The sequence below is a fragment of the Condylura cristata genome, unplaced genomic scaffold (genome assembly GCF_000260355.1).
Source record: "Condylura cristata isolate star-nosed mole 26May11 unplaced genomic scaffold, ConCri1.0 scaffold00021, whole genome shotgun sequence".
In the NCBI taxonomy this organism is placed as follows: domain Eukaryota; kingdom Metazoa; phylum Chordata; class Mammalia; order Eulipotyphla; family Talpidae; genus Condylura; species Condylura cristata.
The window spans coordinates 8,950,104-8,971,470 of NW_004567122.1; the positions used below are offsets into that span (position 1 = coordinate 8,950,104).

Consider the following 21,367-nt stretch of genomic DNA (forward strand, 5'->3'; position numbering starts at 1 on the left):
TTTTTTTCTGCATAATTTTGCATAAATGTATAATCAGCTGGATAATCAATATTTTTTAGTATTGAAGCTGACAAAAATATGAAAATGGAAGCCTTACATATGGTTATTTGAGTATGTGCGTCTATGAACACATAGTAAATTTAGATAGATACAGATAAACACACAGATATATAAACATACACACACACAGCACACACAGGACGTTAGTTCATTCAGACCCCAAAATAGCTGTATGTAAAGAGAGCATTAAGAACCTACAACTTAACTTTTTAGTCATTGATAACTTTTTATATTTTTTTACTGACTGTGCAAGCTATTAGTTGCTACAGTCTTTTCTGTTTGTATTATTAATGCTGGTTATGAATGACTGTTAAAAGCAAACAACGTGGGCCCTCCTTGGTGGCAGCAAGTTAAAGCACAGCACTAAGAAGCTAAAGCCACTTCAGCATGAGTTCGATCCCCACCCACCCCACATGGCAGGGCAGACCTCAAAAAGCAAACAATATGATTGAATATAAGTTTTAAAAATAAAAGGTTTTCAGTTAGCCTAAGAAAGGACTAGATCTATTAATGTTCTTTTTTCACATTGTAATAGTCATACTTCTTATTCCCACAAAGATTTGCTCTTTTGTCTTTTTTTAATGCATTTCTGAATTATATCTCAATAAAGTTTTCATTTAAAAAACACTTGACTAATAACCAAGTTACCTAAACGGTGCTATTCAGTCATTTTCACGTAGGTTATATCATTTAGCTTGGATAAAATCCTGATAGCTAAGCACTTTTCCCCACTAGACAAACAAGAAAAGTAAGACTTGAGTTAAATCATTTTTGTTTGAGTTCACACAGGTGGCAAATGCTAAAAAAACATTCCTGACCTTAGAATTTACCTGACTTTAAAAGACTATGTGCTAGGAAGTTTTATTCTGGATTTCAGGTAGTGAAACATTTCCCCCCAATAAGTATTAGCCTTGGTTTTATATTTCTTACAAGTAAGTACTTCTTAAAGTGTGCTGAACCTGAATTTCTGGGATAGGACCCAGCTCACTCTGTTTTAACATGCCCTCCAGATGAACCTGAAACATGCAAAGGTTTGAAAATCACTGTCCAGTTTATGAAACCATTTTTATCGTATATATCAAGGATTGCTATATTTTATTCCCTTGTGTTATCTATCAAGTTTATATAGTATTCACTTATAACTCATAAATAACCTATGAGCATTGTTTCTTTCAATTCATTTTTCCAGACAACACCACAGTTATCCATTATTCAAAAATCTACTGAATACATAATGGTAGATTTGTGTATACTAAATAAAATTTATCAGAGAGATAAGAAAATTCAAAATTTCATACAGATAGCAATATGACATTATTGCTAAGCAAAATAAGAACAGTAATTTCTGTAAGTGAGAGAAAAGTTGGTAAGACCATATCTGATTGCCATTGCTAGCTACTGACCTGAAGTAAAATTAATAGTTCCTGCTCCATCAGATGTACAATAAGGTAAATTATATTAGAGAAGTAGAAACTAGAGCATACATTACTGAATATACAGCCTAGAAACACTTTTATTTATATTATGATTTTATAAACACAGTCATGGTTGCAAACACATGACTATTCAATAAACAGAACTCAGGTTGCCTAATTTTCTCATGCTAAGATACACATTTTTTCCAAATTGAGGTATAACCAATATAATAATATTATATTTGTTTTAATACACAACAAAATAATTTGATATTTGTATATATTATTAAAATATTACTATAAAACTCTAGATAACATCTGCCACCATACATGGTTACATATTTATTTTCTTTAAGCAAAAACTGTTAAGATTTGCCCTCTCAGTGACTATTGGATATGAAATATAGTATTAACTATGATTGCCATACTGAACCCTAGATACCCAGGATTTATTTATTTTATAAAAGAAAATTTGTGATCTTTAACACTCTTCACCCATTTTGTTCACCTACACTGGCGCCTCGGGCTACCACCATTCTGTGCACTGAGTCTATGAACTTGATTTGTTTTAGATTCTTCATATAAGTGAGGTTGTATGGTCTTTGTCTGGCTCTCTCTGACTTATTTCACTTAGTGAAATGGCTCCAAGATCCACCCATGCTGTTGCAAATGGCAAGATTTTCTCCTTTTTATGGCTGAGTAACATTCCATCCCACGTATTTACCTTGATGTCTGTAAGTAATGCTGCAGTGCGCATGGAGTTGCAGAAGTCTTTTTCAAGTTAGTGTTTGAGTTTTCTTTGTATATATATATACACAGAAGTGGAACTGGTGAATCATGTGGTAGATCTATTTTTAATTTTCTGAGGAACTTTCACACTGTTCTCTATGATGGCTGTACCATTTGATACTCCCACTAAGAATAAACAAATGTTCCTTTTCTCTTGTCTTCATCAATACTTGTTATTTCTTGACTTTTTGAAAATAGCCATCCTTACATTTTGAGATACTGTCTCAGTGTAGTTCTAATAAAAAAGGCAGGTGATCTTTAGTTTAAGAAAGCAATACAAAGAAAACATAGGGGCCCAAGTCAGAAACTAGTTAGTGACTAAACTGAGGTCAAAAGCCACTAACCCCTATTATAGTCCTCTCTTCCCCCATCACTGTATCTCCAGTTTAAAATTTTGCTTCTTTAAAAATGCTTGTTTTCGGCCCTCCCTGGTGGCGCAGCGGGTTAAAGCACTGCACTAAGAAGCTTAAGCCACTTCAGCATGAGTTCGATCCCCGCCTGCCCCGGAGGTGACCACATGGCGCGGCAGACCTCTCCTGACCCGCCCGCTGCTCCCCTCAGCAGTGTACTTCGTTGATCTGCCTGTTCTACTCCACGCTCTGTCTCTGGTGAATCCTCTCACCCTCTGCATCTCTGGCCTGTACCCCAGTTCTGTATGAATAAATAAATAAATCTTTAAAAAAAAAGCTTGTTATCTATTTGACTTGATTCAAGGGATACTGCTAATATGTCTGTTTGGATCATCATAATACTTAACGTGCTAAGTGTTGACTTTGAAATACTAAGAGCAGAAAACTATGTGTTCACTGAATTAATCTCTAAACTTCTATTGTTTTTTCAGGTACCACTGCTTTGTATTTGTTCCTGGTTATGCATCCTTCCATCCTTAGTAACTCCCCCAGCCCAAAAACCTTTGAGGAGGTACAGTTCTTTAATAGAAATAACTACCACAGGGGGATTGATTGGTAAGATGGGTTATTAGTATAAATCTAAAAGTATATGTACTGTGAACAACATAAAATTAACACTAATATTCATAAACATATTCAATTGAAGAAGCACAGAAATAATTCATAACTAGCTTTGTCAGTTTATGAAGACGTGCTGCCTTTACATACTATTTTAATTTGTAATACCTTTGGTGATAATTAATAATATGAAATCAAAGAAATGACCTTAATACCTAGCAATTTCATTCCTTTATACTCTTTAGAAATTATATTCATAGCCTTCTCTTCTTGTGCACTTTGCATTAAAGTGACACCATCATCCCTATATATAATTTTCTGTTTTGCTTTGTGTGTATATTTCATGAGTAATGAAAGATTTCAAGAAGCTATTGACAACAAACAAAATTTAATTTTTAGTCTGTGGATTAAAATTAGAAATGTATCATCTGAGGAAAATAGTAAAAATAAAGTTCAAAGTAAAAATGCCAAATATACATAAAAGATAGCATTGTCATAAAAAGTATCTAGAATTCTTACTGTCTAAGGTATAATACTAGGCAGAAAGTTATATAAAAGTAGAATTCTTATATTAATTCTAAAGCATGAGCAGAACATTCTGTATGTTATGTTAGTAGAAAGCACATTTATATTAACCTCTGTAATCAAACTGCGTCCCCATTTTAGAACTATCAGCCCTTTCAACTGTTGCTTGTCAGTAGTCTGAATGGAAACACAAAGAAATGAGCTGAGTATGATTTGAGCACATACTAGAATTTACAGATCTTCTAATTACAAATTTTATTGCCAATTCTTTAGTCCAGCACTTGATATTAAATGCAGCGTAAATAGCATCTGGGAGAATCAGGAAACCATCAACTACTTCAAATGCTATTTAATCACCAACACAAATACACATTAGAATAAAATGACTTTAACATCAGGACTAAAGAGAGTGATTAGAAATGTCTTTAAAAATTAAAGGAAATATAACATTTGGATTCCCTGCAACTGAAGAATATCTGTGGAAATAATCAAAATTTTTAAAAGCTGATCATATGCCAGTATAGTCAATAGGCAATATAAGAGGAATAAAAGGCCCCTTAAGCAGTTTACTAAGAGATGACATAAATAAGGAAAAAATTAAAGAGCAGTTAAAGATTTTAATTCTAACTCCCTGAAAATACAGCAATTATAAAACTTTTGATCAACAAATGGTATATTTATAAAAGGCAATTAACCCAAATAACAAATCATAGTTGCTGCGAATGTCGGTCTATTAGCTCTCAGTGACATCAGATGTATTCACAGTCTCAGACTCGCCTTGCTTGCTAGGAAGTCTCAGCATCTCAGCAGACCTTGGAGGGCACATGTGGGTCTGCTAGACTTCAGTGGTCTGTTTGGCCACCATTTTTGTTACCTGCAGTCCTATACCTGCAGTCCTACCATTTCTGTTACCTGCGTTCCTATACAAGGTCAGAGCTACCCAGTCAATCAGTCATAGGAGCCCAGCCTTACAAGATGCCTTCCAAAACAATCAAGAGCAGAAATCTTGATCCCCCTGAGAAGGGTATGCCTCATGAGGCAAGACTGAGAATGCCCAAGGGGCTGTTAACTGATGTATAACAAGGGATCCCAGAAGCTGATAGGTGGAATACCTTGTTGGTAAGACTGGAGCCATGGACCAATCACAACCAGCATCAAGCAGATTAAGAATTAGCTGGTCAGACTCATGTCCCCCTGAAGCCCTACATGACATAAGCACATTTTCTGTTTCACCCACTTTTCCTCCTACCCCATGTAACTGATGCTGCATGATTATTCTATCAATAAAAAGGCAAGGATCTTGCTCATTCAGCAGCATCCTGCATCGTGTAGCCTGCTCCATAATTCCCATTATCAGTGTGTTGTGCTAGTGTTAACAGCACAGACTCACAAAGGTGAAGATTAAGTGTCTCATAATGCCAACGACACCTACAGAATTAACCCAGCCACAGTTATTTAACCTGGATACATGGATCTGCTTTTCTTAGAGAAGTGGGTAAAACCAGGGCTACCTTAGCTGACAGCCTAAACATGGACTTAGGACACAAGCGGAGGAGGACATATGACTTAGAAAACTCCGTCTGGATAGCCAAGATTTATAAATAAAAGAGCTAAGAAAAGGATTTGATGGAAAGCAATTTGCTACACTTAAGGTTTACATTTTATGATTTATCACTACTTTTTTTTAAATTACCTGGGGAGGCCCTCCCTGGTGGCGCAGTGGGTTACAGCACTGCATTAAGAAGCTTAAGCCACTTTGGCATGAGTTTGATTCCGGCCTGCCCCGGAGGTGACCACATGGCGCGGCAGACCTCTCCTGACCGTCCCGCTGCTCCCCTCAGCAGAGTACTTGTCGATCTGCCTGTTCTGCTCCCCACTCTGTCCCTGGTGAATCCTCTCACCCCCCGCATCTCTGACTTGTACCCCAGTTCTGTATGAATAAATAAATCTTAAAAAAAAAATTACCTGGGGAGATAGTGGAAATTTGGAGTAATGTGTAAAGAGAACTATGAAATTTTGTTGGCACTTCCCACCTCCTAATATCTTAATCTGGCTTTGAGAATAATTGCTTAGGAATATTCAAGATGAGCTCCAGTATCAAACATATGTAGAATATTAAAAAATCAACATTTTTTTAAGTTAAAAAAAAAGTTTCTGAGGGGTGATAGAGGTAGCAAAGCATAAAGCAAGCCAGCACTGCTTTTTAGCCCTCAGGTTGTTAAGCCACTCTACATCACTACTATACCCACCAATTCTTTGAATAACTTGAGTTCAGATTCTCCAAATCTTCAGATTTTCACCTTGGAAATATAAACATTCCTCAAATGTTTTTCAAGTACCTGTGAGCACTAGCCACCATTCTAGAGAAATGTGATATGTGACATAACGAACTAGATCTTCATTTCTCTGCAAGCCTTGGGACCAGGCAAAATCATCATGTTAGAAATTCAAGGTCAGGAACTGTGTAATGGCCTAATCTGCTCAGGATACAGAGAATTGCTGAGAAGGTGGGACAATCTTTAGAAATTAAAACTAGCTGAATTCAGTATACATTCTGCCCTTGTTTTGTGACTTTGTTCAAGGCTTTTTTCAGAATAAGCAAGCTTGACACAAGTTTGCACCAACTGGCATGCCACTAGTCACTTGGGGAAGCTTAGTACCCACAGAGTCAGTGTAAGCATCTCAATCAAGAAATCTCCTGAAATGTGGCACTTTCTGTAAATAGAATATACACCAGACTAGAGAGCAGGTCAAACTTGCCAAAAATGTTTGTACAGCTCTTTCCCCTGAAAAGGAGCCAGAATGACATATCACCAACAAGGAATTTCCAGAAAGCAAAAAAGAAAAAGAATTTCTTTACTGCCCCGCTTCAAGGCATTACTTTGTTATACCAGCCAACTTTGCAATACGTTAACAACTGGAATCTTACCAGAAGTTTTATCCTGAAAGAAAGCTACACACTGAAAAACAAGTCATCATATAAATGTGAATTAGTCTTTTAATTAGTAATCAAAAGCTACATTTGTAGGTGGCCCAAACTCATGGTAACTTATGGGGAAAAGAATGATTGGTTTCTTATAAAATGTAAGGAACCCCAGAAGTTAAAATTGTATGTTCTCTTGCAAAAGGGCCTGTTCTTCTAGAAGGAGTGCCCTAGTGCTTCAGAAATATCTATTATCATATACTGAGTAAGTTTCTATTTTACAACTTTTGCACAGATGGAACATTATACACAATTCATTATGCCCTACCTCTCTGTGCTTGAGATTCAGGTACTTCCATGTTTACTCAGCTTGTGATTTGAATTCTCACCTCAATTCCCAGAATCTGACTTGGAGAAATCTGATAGGAGTTTATATTTAGAAATAAATGCATACTTTTTAAAAAATTTATAATCAATCTAACAAATATAAATGACTCGATGGGATAAAAGAAGCAAATAAACAATGTCTATACCAGATCTATTCTGTACTTTGATACTTTATAGTTCAATATAGCAGCCACACCTTAGTGGAGATGAAATTACGTTACAGTGATTGAGTAAAAATGTTTTGTCTAAATCCCTTTAAGAGGCCTTTGAACTATCAACTATTGTGATCTAATGTACTTTTTAGTTAAATGTTTACAGTTTCCTCTGTTAAAAACTGCATTTAAATATATTGTGCATAGTTAGGTTGATTAATGTTGCAATTTAATCACTGTGTGTATATTTTCGTTATCTCATAAATTTTTCTTGATATTAAGCTAAGCAAAGTGCATTTAGAAAAGATTTTTAAATATATCCATCAGCATACCATCTATTCTTCCCTTGCTAACTATGTAGTACACAGCCTTTTTTTTAAAGGTTAGGAAACTGAGTTTGTGGGATACATTTAACATCTTCAGTCATCAGGGTATGAGTATTAACTAGTCTTACTATGAGAAATATTTCTTTTGTAGGTATATGGATTTCTTCCCTGTCCCATCTAACATCACCACTGATTTTCTGTTTGAGAAGAGTGCCAATTACTTCCACTCAGAGGAAGCTCCCAAAAGAGCAGCATCTCTGGTTCCAAAAGCCAAGATTATCACGATTCTTATTGACCCATCAGACCGAGCTTATTCCTGGTACCAGGTAAGGGAAATAGAGTCAGGAGTTAGAGGGGGACAAAGGAAAATGGAAGATGGTTTTCAATAACATTAAAGCACCATCTCAGGCTTTAACAAAACATTTAGTAGTTTTATATTTGCAGAAAAGTGGATTTTTTTTCTGTTTCCATGGAGAACTTTCTTCATAAGCTTTTATTAATTTTGCATTCATTGATTTAATAAACTGCTAATGTAAAATGAAGATATTAGACTATAAAAAACAAAATATTGTGTTTTCACATGTATGTGTGTGTTTAAACACCTTTATTTAAAAGTAAAATGTTTAAATGTTATCATTTTAAATCATTATTTGTCATCTAATACATCCATATAAAATACATCAAGTACATGCTACTATTAGGATTTACGTATAAGGAGAGTGACTGATTGCCCCAAAAAGAAGTCACTCATTTTGTGTGTGTGTAAAGTATCAGAATAAATATTTCAGGCTTTGTGGGGCACACAGTTGGTCTGTGTACAAGCCTGTCATTTTAATAGCAAATCAACTGCTGCCAATATGTGAGTGAGTGAGCATAGCTGTGTTCCAATAAAACTTTATTTCAAAGAACCAGCAGCAGACCAAATTTGGCAATAAAGAAATAACTTAGTAGCAAAGCTAAAATAGAACTCTTCATTCTTAATAGCCCAGCCAGTCTAAACCCTGTTCTAAGCTCTTCCTCATATACTGATTGCCATTACATTTCTGATGTAGTTAAGAACAGAAGTGACCACTTTGAAATAATTCAACAGACTCTAATAATAATACTTACAGAGGAAATATATTTTTACTTTGATAAATTATTAAACATGATTGAAAAAAGTCTGCTCCAGTGATATTTTAATCACCAAGTAGAAAAGCCCAATAGGAAGTAGTCGAAATATAAAAACAACAAAATTGAGTCTTTAGTCTCTGAGATCCTTAGCATTGCTTCACTTTGTAATTTAAAAACCACTCCCCTCATGTTGCTGTGCTCTACCACACTACCATGTGCCAAGTACTGTTTCTAAGGGTGATTTGAAAATAAGTTAATAAAGATAGACGCCACATGCTACACTGCTGCCTAACTGGAGAGATACATGTAAATAACCAGTGCGTAAATTATAAAGTCAGAAATGACAGAGTGGTACCAAGTGAACGAATCCCTTGATAAAGCCACCAGGGACAAGTTAGGCAAATTAATCAGCTGCAACAGAGTAGCCCAAACCCCATAGGAATGATTCCCCTGAAGAAAGGAAGGACTTATAAGGAAAAGAATTTAGGTAAATTAAAATGGAGTGTTGTGATAGTTGCAAAAAGGAGTTAGCAGGTCAGGCTCAAAACCCAGTTATTTCCTTGGAAAGGATGAAGATAAATGTGGAATGATGTATCTAAAAGACCCTTATTTGAAACTGTACCTGGGTGGGAAATATGGTGCTTCTCTGTGTGAAAGGACCCCTCAGAACCCAGCTCCCCAGGCCAGAGTAGTCTCTTCCCCGCCTCTCATAGGATTTCCTACAGTTAAAGTTCCTGGCCTTCTATAATATAAGAGCATAAAATTTGTCAGCAGCGAGCCCTCTTTTATTTGAAAAAGGCCATTTTTCCCGATTCACAAAAGAACAGATTGTCAGGATCGGTTTGGAAGCTCGGACAGAGTGGGAAAAGGTCAACTGGAGCAGATGGAATCTTAGATAGTCATATTCATAATGATCTGCATGAGAGGGAGTGAGACACCCTACAGAACTGAAATCTACACTTCTGCTCTAATCATCCAGGCCAAACTTCTAGAGTCATCTTTCAAATCCAAATATACAGCAAACTGCAAATTGCCTGATTTGATTTTGTGCCTTTTACCTTTCCTGCCAGATATCTGGAGAAAATAAGAGATAAGCCTTAATCGACTCAAAAAGAAAGAAGAAAATTGGCGCTTGGCAGCCACTTAGCCCCTGAAAAATTGAGAATTTACTGAAAAAGGAGGTTTCGAGTCTGCAGGCTAAACAAAACATCCTCCATATTACAAATAAATCACTCCACAGGGGCAAAATGCAGGCCTTAACAAAGTCTAGCAGAGTTTGTTGTACAGTGATTTGAATCTCAATTGCAGCAATACTGCTATTCAACGGGATGTGGTAAGCATCCACAAGCCCACCACCAAGCCTGAATATATATTGGTCAATTCAGGGAAAAGCTGATTTCCTCAAACCCATGGGCCTGAACTGGGGTTATTATGAAACACTTTACTATTTGGATTGCTGCTTTCTGCTTTCTCCATACAATAAATGATTCTGATTCATGGCAGAGGTTACCATTAGGTAAAATAATCTTGGCTTTTAGAGGCTAGATAGTGTATGATACAAGCTGAGAATTTCAGATGATGTACATATCAGAGTTTTCAGTAGTTTTTCCATTTAAAATAGCTGATAGGGCTTTCTAATCTAAACCTGCATTACTAAATGAAGCAGAACTGTGGCAGAGTGGTAGAGAGCATGTACATGATGAAGATTCTCTAGACATGATAACTGTTTTGCTTATGGGCTGAAAAGGGGGTCTTAATGCAACTTTCAAAAGTTTACTTTCAGAACAAAATCTATACACTGTGGAAACAACTTGGTGAAATTGGTTGAAGGATTTTAACAACAAGAATATAGCCTCTACCAACTAAGTTTTCAAAAAAATACTCTTCTCAGTGGCGTAATTTTAAATCCTGATGCTCCAAGCAAATGTTTTCATCCTTCATTAACTGCAAAGTAAATAAGTCTCTGGCCTTGCTTCCTTGAGCTTTGAGACTTGTCACAGAAGTTGATCTTTAATTATTTATGCCTATGGTTCAAGTCAGTTTAATCATCTACCTTTTCCTCCTAGCATCAGCGATCACATGAAGACCCCGCAGCTCTGAAGTTTAGCTTCTATGAAGTGATCTCTGCTGGGCCCCACGCCCCCTCCGAGCTCAGAGCCTTGCAGAAAAGATGTTTGGTGCCTGGGTGGTATGCCAGCCACATCGAGAGATGGCTTGTATATTTCCCTCCCTTTCAGGTAGTGAGCAATAATAATTTACATCGTGTTAGAATCTCATTAAGTTGATGATTTTGCCTCTAGGATAAATGAAATTTTTACTCATTAAAACATTATGAGCTTTTACTCCATAGTTGTAAATGAGACTGCCACAAAGCCAAAGTGAAAAAAAAAAAACTATTCTTTCTAAAAGTATTTCAAGATTATTCTCTCTGCTCCATTTTCTAGTACATGTCTTTTCTGATTGTAAGACTTTCATAACACTGAAGTTTACTCATCCAAGAATAAATTTGAATCCCTCTTACCCAAAGTACGCGAGTGTTGTTACTCTTAGTTAAGTGCTATTGTTTCCCTTCCAACCACCTTCCAGAATTTTTTATTAAGTATGATGTTTTTCTTGGCATCCTGCTTCTCTCATTTAGCTGCTATCAACCTGAATTATAAAAATCAGCACTATCAGATGGGGTGTATACCGGTGTATCTAGATCCCTGTTGTCCAACAGGATAGCTGGTACCACATATTGCTATTTAAAATTATGTAAAATCTCAGGTCCAGACCAAATGGAAAGGCTGGAGAAGCGGGCTGAGCAAGAGTCTCCTCACAGACTTTGGCCATCTTGTTCCCTCATCAGAGTAAGAAGCAAACCCTTCCTGCTGCAGAGGAACTTCTGCCCCTGCTCAAGTTCTCTGTGATTCTGACCCTTTTCTCCAAATGGATTACCAACATCTTTCTTAAAACGTTCGTTGCTACTTTAAATGGGATCATGGAGAGTGGCATGTTCTCAATCCTGTCACACCTGGTGCTCTTATCACCTTTCTAGGGTTGTTTTTGGCTTTTAAGTTTGATTTCCATAGGTGACTTGATAGTCCACTGTTAAGCTCTCTTGGTATCCACAAATTTTTGTTCATAGTGTTTATAGGACATCTCAGACTACAAAACATAAGTGCAATGAAGGATTGTGCTTTATTTCTCATCTTAGGTCACTTATGATGAAGACCTGGTTTAATAAAACAATAGCGGATGGAGATCCCCCTCAGTACCATAAATTATATTGAATAAATTCAGAATGCAGATATTTTTTTATTTTACTGTTATATGTGTTTATTTTTACAATATGTATTGTCTTTTTAAATTTTCTTTGATAATTTAGTTGCTAATTATCGATGGACAACAGCTAAGAACTGATCCTGCTACAGTGATGGATGAAGTACAGAAGTTTCTAGGTGTCTCTCCTCATTATAACTACTCAGAAGCTTTAACGTAAGTCTGTATTCTAATTAGTCAACTGATGTTTCAGCAGAGAACTGGTTTTAAAGAAACTGTAGCTTAGTACTGTAACTGTTGACTTTAATGGCCCTTAAATACTAATTATTTTCCAATTTGACATTGCCACTTGGGAAAGAACAAATTCAACAATGCAGCAAAGAGGAAACCCTCTGATTCCTAACTATGAGAGATTCCCCTCGAAAGAAAGTCAAGACCACTTAAATAAGTCGCTAAATGCTGAACCTATATAACTGGCAATATTGGGAACTCTTGAAAGTATAAAGAAATAACTAACCAGGTGGTTATGAAGCATGAACTTGGTCTTCTCTCTGTGGTACAGTTTTCAAAAACAACACTACATATTAAAAAGCTGCCCGACAGCTGACTCAACAGTGAGAGAGATGTGCACTGTTACTCTTAACACCTAATCCATCTTTTGCTTCTGTGTCCTTGTCCACTGGTGTCTGAACCTATTACTGCTTTCAGAGGTCAGAGCGGTTATAGTTCTGGTAGGTTTTCTTATGCTGGTTCTCTTAGATTTTCTTACATAAGCACTGTGAGAGGTCTGAGAAGCTTTATTGGAGGTAGGACAGATTCTTGAGAATGGGTGCCTCCTTCAGTCCCCTTAATTCTGACTCTGCACTTCATTTAGCATTTTAAATAAAACTTGCCTCTGACTCGGCACAGGTGTAAGAGTTGGCAATCAGATTGTGGGGGCTGTCTGTCACCCGTTTGACATAGAGCAACTGGTAAATGCTAAGCTGGATCGATCATGAACTGACTCTCACATTTTTTTTTTTTTTTGTCGTTTTGGGGTCATAGACTGAGTCTTAAAGAAACTTAAACATTCTGCATTATGTAATTCGTCTATTGAATTTCTCAGTATAAAACTCAGTTCTGTCAGTAAACCAATGTTCCCTTTTCATTGTACTATTGATGCTGTAGCAATTTATGGAAGTGAGAGGCAGATTTCCTTTCTCTTTCAGCATCCCAACAGGAAAAATGGCAGAAAAACATCAAATACTGCTTACATCTTGAGCAAAGCATACATAAGACACACGTAAGAGAGACATTTTGATTTAGAGGACAAAGGAGGAGATGGAACTCCAGGTTTGCGCTTCTTCCCTAAGAGTCCTTTACTTTGTTGTTACTATTAACCCTCTACCCTGTGCATCCTCTATAGTGCAAGCACTGTTAGAGCTTTGTAGAGCTTAGTTCAAATCCTAACACAGACACTAGCCTTAGGTATTTAACTTTCAGCTTGACCTTAAAGAAAGCTGAGTGATTTCAGTTTGCAGTTAGAAATTCAAGTCCACTTTCTGCTTTATATCTTTTTTAAGTATCACTTAGAAAAGAAAACTTATTTTCTAAACTGTTTTCTATTTCAAGTTGGCTTATCTTTGAGTCTTTTTTTATAGAGTATATAGCAAAGCATTGTATTTCGGGGGAAAAAAATAGTGGAGTATTCTATAAAGACATAATCTCTTTTTCTATGGAATGGTCCTTGACCTACATGCTGTGTATTTGCCCCCTTTGTATTCGGCTTGGAAACGGGCTTTTTCTTCCTTTCCACTGCTAAGAAAAGGTAGTGTAAACATAAGAGAAGCAACATCAAAGTAACATTCTCTATTCAGAGAACTGTGGGTCACTTTGTACCTGTGATGTATCTGGCTAAAATTACCCATTCTATGATTCTCTAGCCTGGGTGGGAGCTCAGTGGGTGAGTTATCAAGATAACACATATGTAATGCCTGAAACTAGCATTTCTGGTCTACCAGGGCTGCCCAAACTCCCACCCTGCTGCTAGGGATAAAAGCACTGCCTTTCAGTTCCCTTTTGTGTTTTTTTTTTGGGACTCATCAGTTGGCCTGACACACCTTGTGAAAAACAGCAGTGTGCCTATTGTAGAATATTTGGTATTTCATGTCAGTGCCTCAGGTCCAAATCTATCCTCTTTCACCCATGCCATCTGCAGTTGTTCTCAGTCCTCCCCTCATAATCTAGTTATTCTTGTTGGAGTAACTATTCTGATAGGTGTTCCACAGTACTCTGAGCACTTTGGAGGTAACAAGGAATACAAAAGTATGTTACTGGGAGTGTCATTTATTTCTTCATATCTCTCCTGTTAGTGACAGTGAATGATGATAATTTTGGTACTTAAAATTATTTCATTTAAAATTGCCTAAAAATATATTGAATTGCAAACAGATAAGAATTATCAACTAGTCACTAAATTCAGTTCTAAATTCAGTAGAATTAATAAAACTAGCTCTATACCAAGACTCTATAGTATAATATTGGCATAAATGAATACTCCAACTTAAAGAGATCATCAACATAAAATATTCCAACTTTATAACTATTTTTTAAGAAATAGCCAAAACATCCATTGTCAGGTGTTACTTACACCTTTCCACAACTGCTAAGTGTTCAGGACTTCCAAATTTAATGTAGTCCCTGGAGGATAGTTTGTGATGATGACTCAAAATTACTTAGAACCATCAGTATGGATTTTAAATGACATATTGAATATGTAAAGAAAAAAACTCTGGATTTCTTAGTGCATGCACTAAGAAATACGCATCATAAACCTTAAACAATATAAATGGAACTTTCTCATTTAACTAAATTAACATTTCACAATTCTCTTTTAATATAACTGTAACCTCCAAATTGTAAATAAATTGATACACTGGTACTATGTTTGGTTTCACATGTTTTTAGAGTGTTTTAAAAATGGTCAACAATTTAAGAAAAAAAAACAGGAAAAGAATAATGCTTAACATGGAACTGTACTATTCTGTATAAACTAAAATGAAAAATAAAAACCTTTAATTTTGTCTCTAATATATCCACTTAGTCACACCTAGCCAGCAAGGACTATGGCAAAAGTCTTCACACAAAGGAATACAAGTTAGTTAAATACCTGAACCTGACATGTTTATTTCTTAATCATTAACCCTTTTATTGAGATGAATGAAACCAGACTGTTCCATATAATTTTCTAATACTAATTAACAGTGAAAATGTCAATAAGTGGACAATAAGGATTTGAGAACCATGGAATGAACAAAGATTGTTTGATGGTTCAGTTTTGTTCTGTGAATGAAGCTTAACTAAGTCATAAAGGACTGAAGTACCTTGCTTGTTTCTAATAGCACTTCCACTGGTAACCACATTAATATTGCTCAGGAATTCTTTCCCATCCCCTTATATATGAGTTTGGGTAAAAACAATGTTCCACATTAAAACAAAAACAGTTGCCATAGCAGCTAAAAATCTGTTGGTTTTCCAGATGACCTATGAAAGAGCACCTAGAACTAAGTAATGGTTTTTCAAATGATTGTAATACCTCATGTTTTACATATACACTTACATGTTCTATCTTACATGCACTACTTTATAAAAAGCACTATGAGATAGGTACCATTAGCTCCATTTTCAGCTTAAAACAACTGGGGCTGAAGTGCATGACAGAGGGCTATGTAAAATACACCTGAAGGATGTGGTCCCAGATGTCTAAATCATAGTATACCTCAATCAAAAACAAACAATGGGGGCACAGAAAAGTGTTAATGTCCCTGCTCATGAGTCTTTTCCAACTATTTCTACATGTCCCCCGATGATATTCACCCAAAATTAAGAACTAGTGCATTCTTATCTTACTCTTAAAGCAGCAAATTTCATTGAATAACTATTCTGTGCATAACACTGAGGACACTACCATTAGCAAAGTATACCTATATTTGGAAAGGGGTAACTACAGAGACACTAAACAGCACATAAAACTTCCTCAAAAATGTTCACTTCCTGAAAGCCTGTAAGAGAGTTCTGACCATGACCACAGTGCCAATCCTACATGAAAAGGTGGTTTCCTTGCTGTTCTACCAGGTGTCAAGAGCATTTCAACTAGTCTTCAGGATAATGGTTAACCAGAAAAAGATGTAAGGAGATCTTTCTATATCTCCTGTCAACTTTCTTCACTTGGACCATGAGGTAGCACTGTTTATGCCCTCAGATTCACAACATCACTCCCTCATTAACATCAGTCCCTTTACTTCTACCTCAGGCTACCTGGTAAATGAATATAATCTACTTTCCTCTCCTTTTCCACTCTTAAACTCATCAGTGCCTACAAACTTCATACACAGATGCCTAGGTGAGATGCCAAGCGCACACACACACACACACACACACACACACACTTTTCTCAATAAAGCCCAGCATGACAGTCTGTTGTGTAAGAGCTAGTGAAATAGCAAATTTTAACATGTATGAAGTTCTGTGTTTTAAAAAAAAAAATCTGAGAGGGCTGTTCATTTTGCCATAAGGTATATGTATGCTCCAGACATATTTATTGTTAAGTACCTTTTTCAAAATAATGTAATAACTAGTCTTAAGTCTGAATGAGTCAGACATCAACATAAAATGAGTCAGATAGCAATTGTGGATATTGCTAATGACAAAAAGATAAGGAAAATGAGATATTATAGCAGACTTCCAGAAATGCTGTATTAGAGTTTTCCTTCCAGGTATATTGTTCTATTAGAGTTTCCCAGCTTTCACATACAGGTTATTTAAATAATACAGTATTTACTAATGCTCTCCTTGTACCTTGAAGATGAAACTCGCTGCTGCCTTCCTTTCTCCATAAGAATAGAAATAGCATAAAGATGTCTCATATTGTGTTTTGATCTCATCAAATTTCTCTAGCAATGACTGAAAACAGGTTTTGCATAAATGGGCTAGGAGTAATCCCTTATTAACTCTAATACTCAAATTAGCAGAGGCAGAAATTTAGGTTTACATTTTTTGTAAATGAATAGTTATCAATTATTAAGATTAGCTACATCAAAACTTTCTGTAAATGACACACATTACTACAAACATATGCATTCACCTTTAACATTTATCTTTATAAAGTGTATAATTTATATGTAACAGAATCCACCAATTTTAATTGATGATGAATTTGAACAAACATGTAAAGTTGTATATACCCCTACACTCAAGATAAAAAACATTTCCCTTAATCCAAAAGGTTTCCTCATACACCTCTACAGTCAGTCATTCTCCCTTTGCCCCTAGCCCCTAACACTCACTAATCTACTTTCTTTCATTTAGCATAATGCCGCTGAGATTCTGCCATACTGTTACATCTACCAGTAATAAGTTCTTCTGCATTAATGATGGCTATCAGTAGTATGTAGTGTGCCCAGATTATGAATCATTTATCCTTTCACCATTTAAAGGTTAATATGAACAAAACTACTGTGAACATTTTTCTGTAGATTACTGTGTGGGTATACACTTTCATTCCTTTTGGACAGACACCTAGAAATGAGGTTGGTGAGTCATACAATAATGTACTTAACTGCACAGAGAAAATTTCCAAAGTGACTATAATTAATTTCAATCAACAAGATGGAAAAGTTCCACTTGTTCTGCATCTTGCCAATACTTGCTTACTCTAAGTCAAGTCATTGTAGTGAGGATATTGACATTTTATTCATGATTTTAATTTTGCATGACTTATTACTTATGATATTGAGTAAATTTCCATTTGTTTATTGGTCATTTGTATGTAGTCTCTAATAAGTATCTGTTCCAAATCTTTTACCCAAATTTTATTGGTACTGCCACTTTTTTTATTGAGCTGTATATACTAAATACCAATCTTTTATTAGATATATACTTTGCAACAATGTTGACGTAATATGTGGCTTCCCTTTTCATTTAAGTGTCTCTAGAAAAACAAGCTACAAATTTTGAAGTACTCATAATTACTGTTCGTTAATTTGTTGTTCATTCTGTGAAATACTTCCCTAACCTAAGGTTACATAAAATTTGTTTTCCTATATTTATTTCTAAAATTAATACAGTTTTGGCTCTTGGGTTAAGTCTATGATCCATTTAAATTTACTTTATAATATGCTGCATGTATTAATGGTCAATGATAATTTTTCCATATATTATATCCATTTTTTCCAGTGATTAAAACACTACAGTTGCCTATTTAATTACCCTGGCACTTGTTTCTGAAAATTAGTTGAACATAGTTGATCTACTATTGGGCCCATTTTTTCCTTTGATCCATTTGTGCCATACCACACAGCCTTGACTAGTACAGAATTATAGTAAAACTTGAAAATAAATAGTATAAGATCTTCAACTTCACTCTTCATTTTTTAAATTGTCTAGGTCATTTGTATTTCTACATACATGTTAGAATCATCTTTTCAGTTTTGACCAAAAATATTCCACTAGAGTATAGGTTGGAGTCACAGAGACTCTATAGCAAAATCTAGAGAGCTGATGGTGGTGCAACAGGTTAAAGCAGAGCACTAAAAAGCTCCCCAAAGCCACTGCAACAAGAATCCAATACCTAGCTGGGATTTTTTTTTTTTTTTTGCGGGGTAGTCTTTTTTTAAAAAAAAAAAAAAAGATTTATTTATTATTATTATGCATACAGAACTGGGTGTAGACCAGAGGTGCAGGTGTGGGTAAGCAGATTCACCAGAGACAGACTGGGGAGTAGAACAGGCAGATGTTCTGAAATACAGTGCTGAGAGGAGTTGCAGGCGGGTCAGGAGAGATCTGCCACGCCATGTGGGTTAGCTCCCTGTCTGGGGATAAAACTCGTGCTGTAGTGGCTACGGTAGCTTCATAGTGTTATACTTTAACCCTCTGAGCCACCAGAAAGGGCCCTTAAATAATCTTTAAACAAAAAATCTAGAGAGCTGCTGTTTTAAAATCTCTAGTCTTCGGATCCATAAACATGGTACATCTGTCTTCTATAACTGCTTTTAGCAAATTTTGCAATTCTCAGTGTGCAGATCTTACACATCTTTTGTGTTAAATTTATCCGTATTTTATGTTTTATGCTAACTGAAGTTTTTTTTTAATTCCAACTTTTTATTGCTCACTCTGTAATTTTAAGCAGAATTAGAAGCAATATTCTGAGTATGGTTTAATGACCAAAGAAGGAATTGGCCCTAAATGACACTTCTTTCTAATGACAAAGAAATTATAGCAATCGAATCGTTCAATAACAAAAGCAATGTGAAAGAATTATCCTGATAACTACAAGTTCCACTTTTTTATTCAAGCAGAAATTACTAGTTATTCACAAAGAGTGATAATACAGAAAATACCCTGCAACCAGAGAAGGCAGGCCATAGATCTACAATGGTAAATTGAGGCATTCCCTGCATACTAAAAAGTAAATAATCCAAGATAAATAAACCTTGACAAAGTTCTTCTTTTTCATGTATTATTCAACTGACATTTGGAGAGTGTTCTCAAAGAGTCAAATACTATACTAAATGTTATAAAATGGGAAGACTCCTGCACCACCTACCATTAAGGGCTTATAATGTAAGCTCACATGAGAATTATATTAAACTTTTCAGTAAACAACAATATAAATTTATGTGCTATTATTTTGATTATAGTTATATATTGAAAACCCGTAAATGCTGTCACTTTAAAACAGAGTTCAAAAAAAGAGAAGAATGTGGCTTTAAGATTTTAGGTAGAGAATTCTAAAATTATTCACTCCATGGCACAACAAAACCCTTTCTATTACCCTGTAACTATATGCTACAAATACCATGTAAATTCATGGATATGGATGAAGCCTGGCTTGTCATTTTTAAATCCTACAAAGGCAAAGCATGTGCTTGAAACTTAGAAAAAAAAATCCCTTCCAGATGAAGTAAGCTTATTAATTTCTATTAATAGAAGACCTTCTGCTGACAATTTTTCTATTAGGTATCTGGCAAATTCACAAATATGACAGATGGGCTGAGATTGCAGAAGGATGCCAAAAGACTTTATGCAAAGGGATATAGTCAAAAAATGCTAGTTTCCCTGGTTATATAATTGATATTAAAAAAAATCATGCTTTTGCTCATTGTAGCGTATAAATAGCTTGAAAAATGTTCTTTAGTTTTTGTATTTTTATTTCTTTAGGTTTGATTCTCACAAAGGTTTTTGGTGTCAGTTATTGGAAGAAGGTAAAACAAAATGTCTTGGGAAGAGCAAAGGAAGAAAATACCCTCCAATGGATCCTGATGTAAGCATAGCACTTAAAATTACGAACTAACCAAAGTGACAACTAATAATAAACCTATTTTCTTAGAAAAGTAGCTAAAATCAAAATGTAGTCTTTCTAAAAATTAAATGTGACAATGATATTTCAATATAACCAGATTGCTTGCTTTGATTTTTCCAATGATATATTACCTGTCATGCAAGAATAAAGAAAAAAACAATAGAATTTGCCATTTTGAATCAGAACAAAAATGGCAAAATCTCATTTCAAAAGGAATATTACATTCATGAAGATTTTAGCACTAAAATGTTAGCTGAAACCAAGACAGGAGATATATTAAATGGAAACTGAAAATAGGATCAATAGCTTTCTAATTTTCCCACTAAAAAATTCTGTAAGTGTGGCCTGCATAACAATAGTAATTGCTGGTAAACTGAGCTTTGAGTTGCTAATATGCCGAAAATTAATGAATTTTCCAAAAGCCTGGTATATAGCAGATAATGAAGGCTTTGGAGAATGAGATGCATACTTTGAGGTAGTTCATTCTCTTCAGAATGGGGACAGGGTGGTTTGCCACGTGCTGCAGATTCTCAGTTTATAGACCCATTGTTTTACCTTAGTGAGATTTTAGGTATGTTAATTTTCATTAATATTATTTTGATTTTATAACCAGTCCAATCTGTATATAACTTCGATACATGAATACAAATATATTATTTGAAAAAAAATTAACTCAGAAGATAAGAACATAATTTTTCCCATGTTTTATACATTTTTAACTAAGAGTCCTACAGTGCCTAAGAATTCTGAGAGAGTCTGAGTCTCCTAAAGTTTGACTGAATCCTTGAATAGTATGGGGACATTTTTTTTATTCCAGCCAAGGGTCAGAGGACAACTTCTGTCCTCACTGAATTCATAATTAAAGTATATTGAAAAGGAATGGGGGAGTGTTTCCTGATGTCTTGATAAGTAAATTGTTCTGGTTGCTTAAGTATTCTTTCAGAGCACTATGAAAACAATCTTCACACTTATATAGATCTGAGAGCAATTTCTATAGTGTTTCAATAAATTATATGAAATATATCATTTTCATAATATATATATACATAAAACTATTAAAGTTAAAATACTTAAAAGACACTATAGAATATCTACCTTATCTAGCATTTT

General features: G+C 35.3%; 1 protein-coding gene across 3 annotated transcripts in view; it reads left to right on the forward strand.

Annotated features, from left to right (window-relative positions):
* Positions 1-21,367, forward strand: part of NDST3 (N-deacetylase/N-sulfotransferase (heparan glucosaminyl) 3) — a 139,699-nt gene that overhangs the window by 112,241 nt on the left and 6,091 nt on the right. For 2 of the 3 annotated variants that reach the window (XM_012727971.1, XM_004686630.1), the window contains exons 9-13: positions 3,106-3,229; positions 7,697-7,871; positions 10,725-10,895; positions 12,026-12,135; positions 20,116-20,218. In XM_012727971.1, coding sequence (XP_012583425.1) covers positions 3,106-3,229; positions 7,697-7,871; positions 10,725-10,895; positions 12,026-12,135; positions 20,116-20,218 — 683 coding nt within the window. The remainder of the gene's footprint in view (positions 1-3,105; positions 3,230-7,696; positions 7,872-10,724; positions 10,896-12,025; positions 12,136-20,115; positions 20,219-21,367) is intronic. The other variant, XM_012727972.1, reaches the window with a different exon arrangement.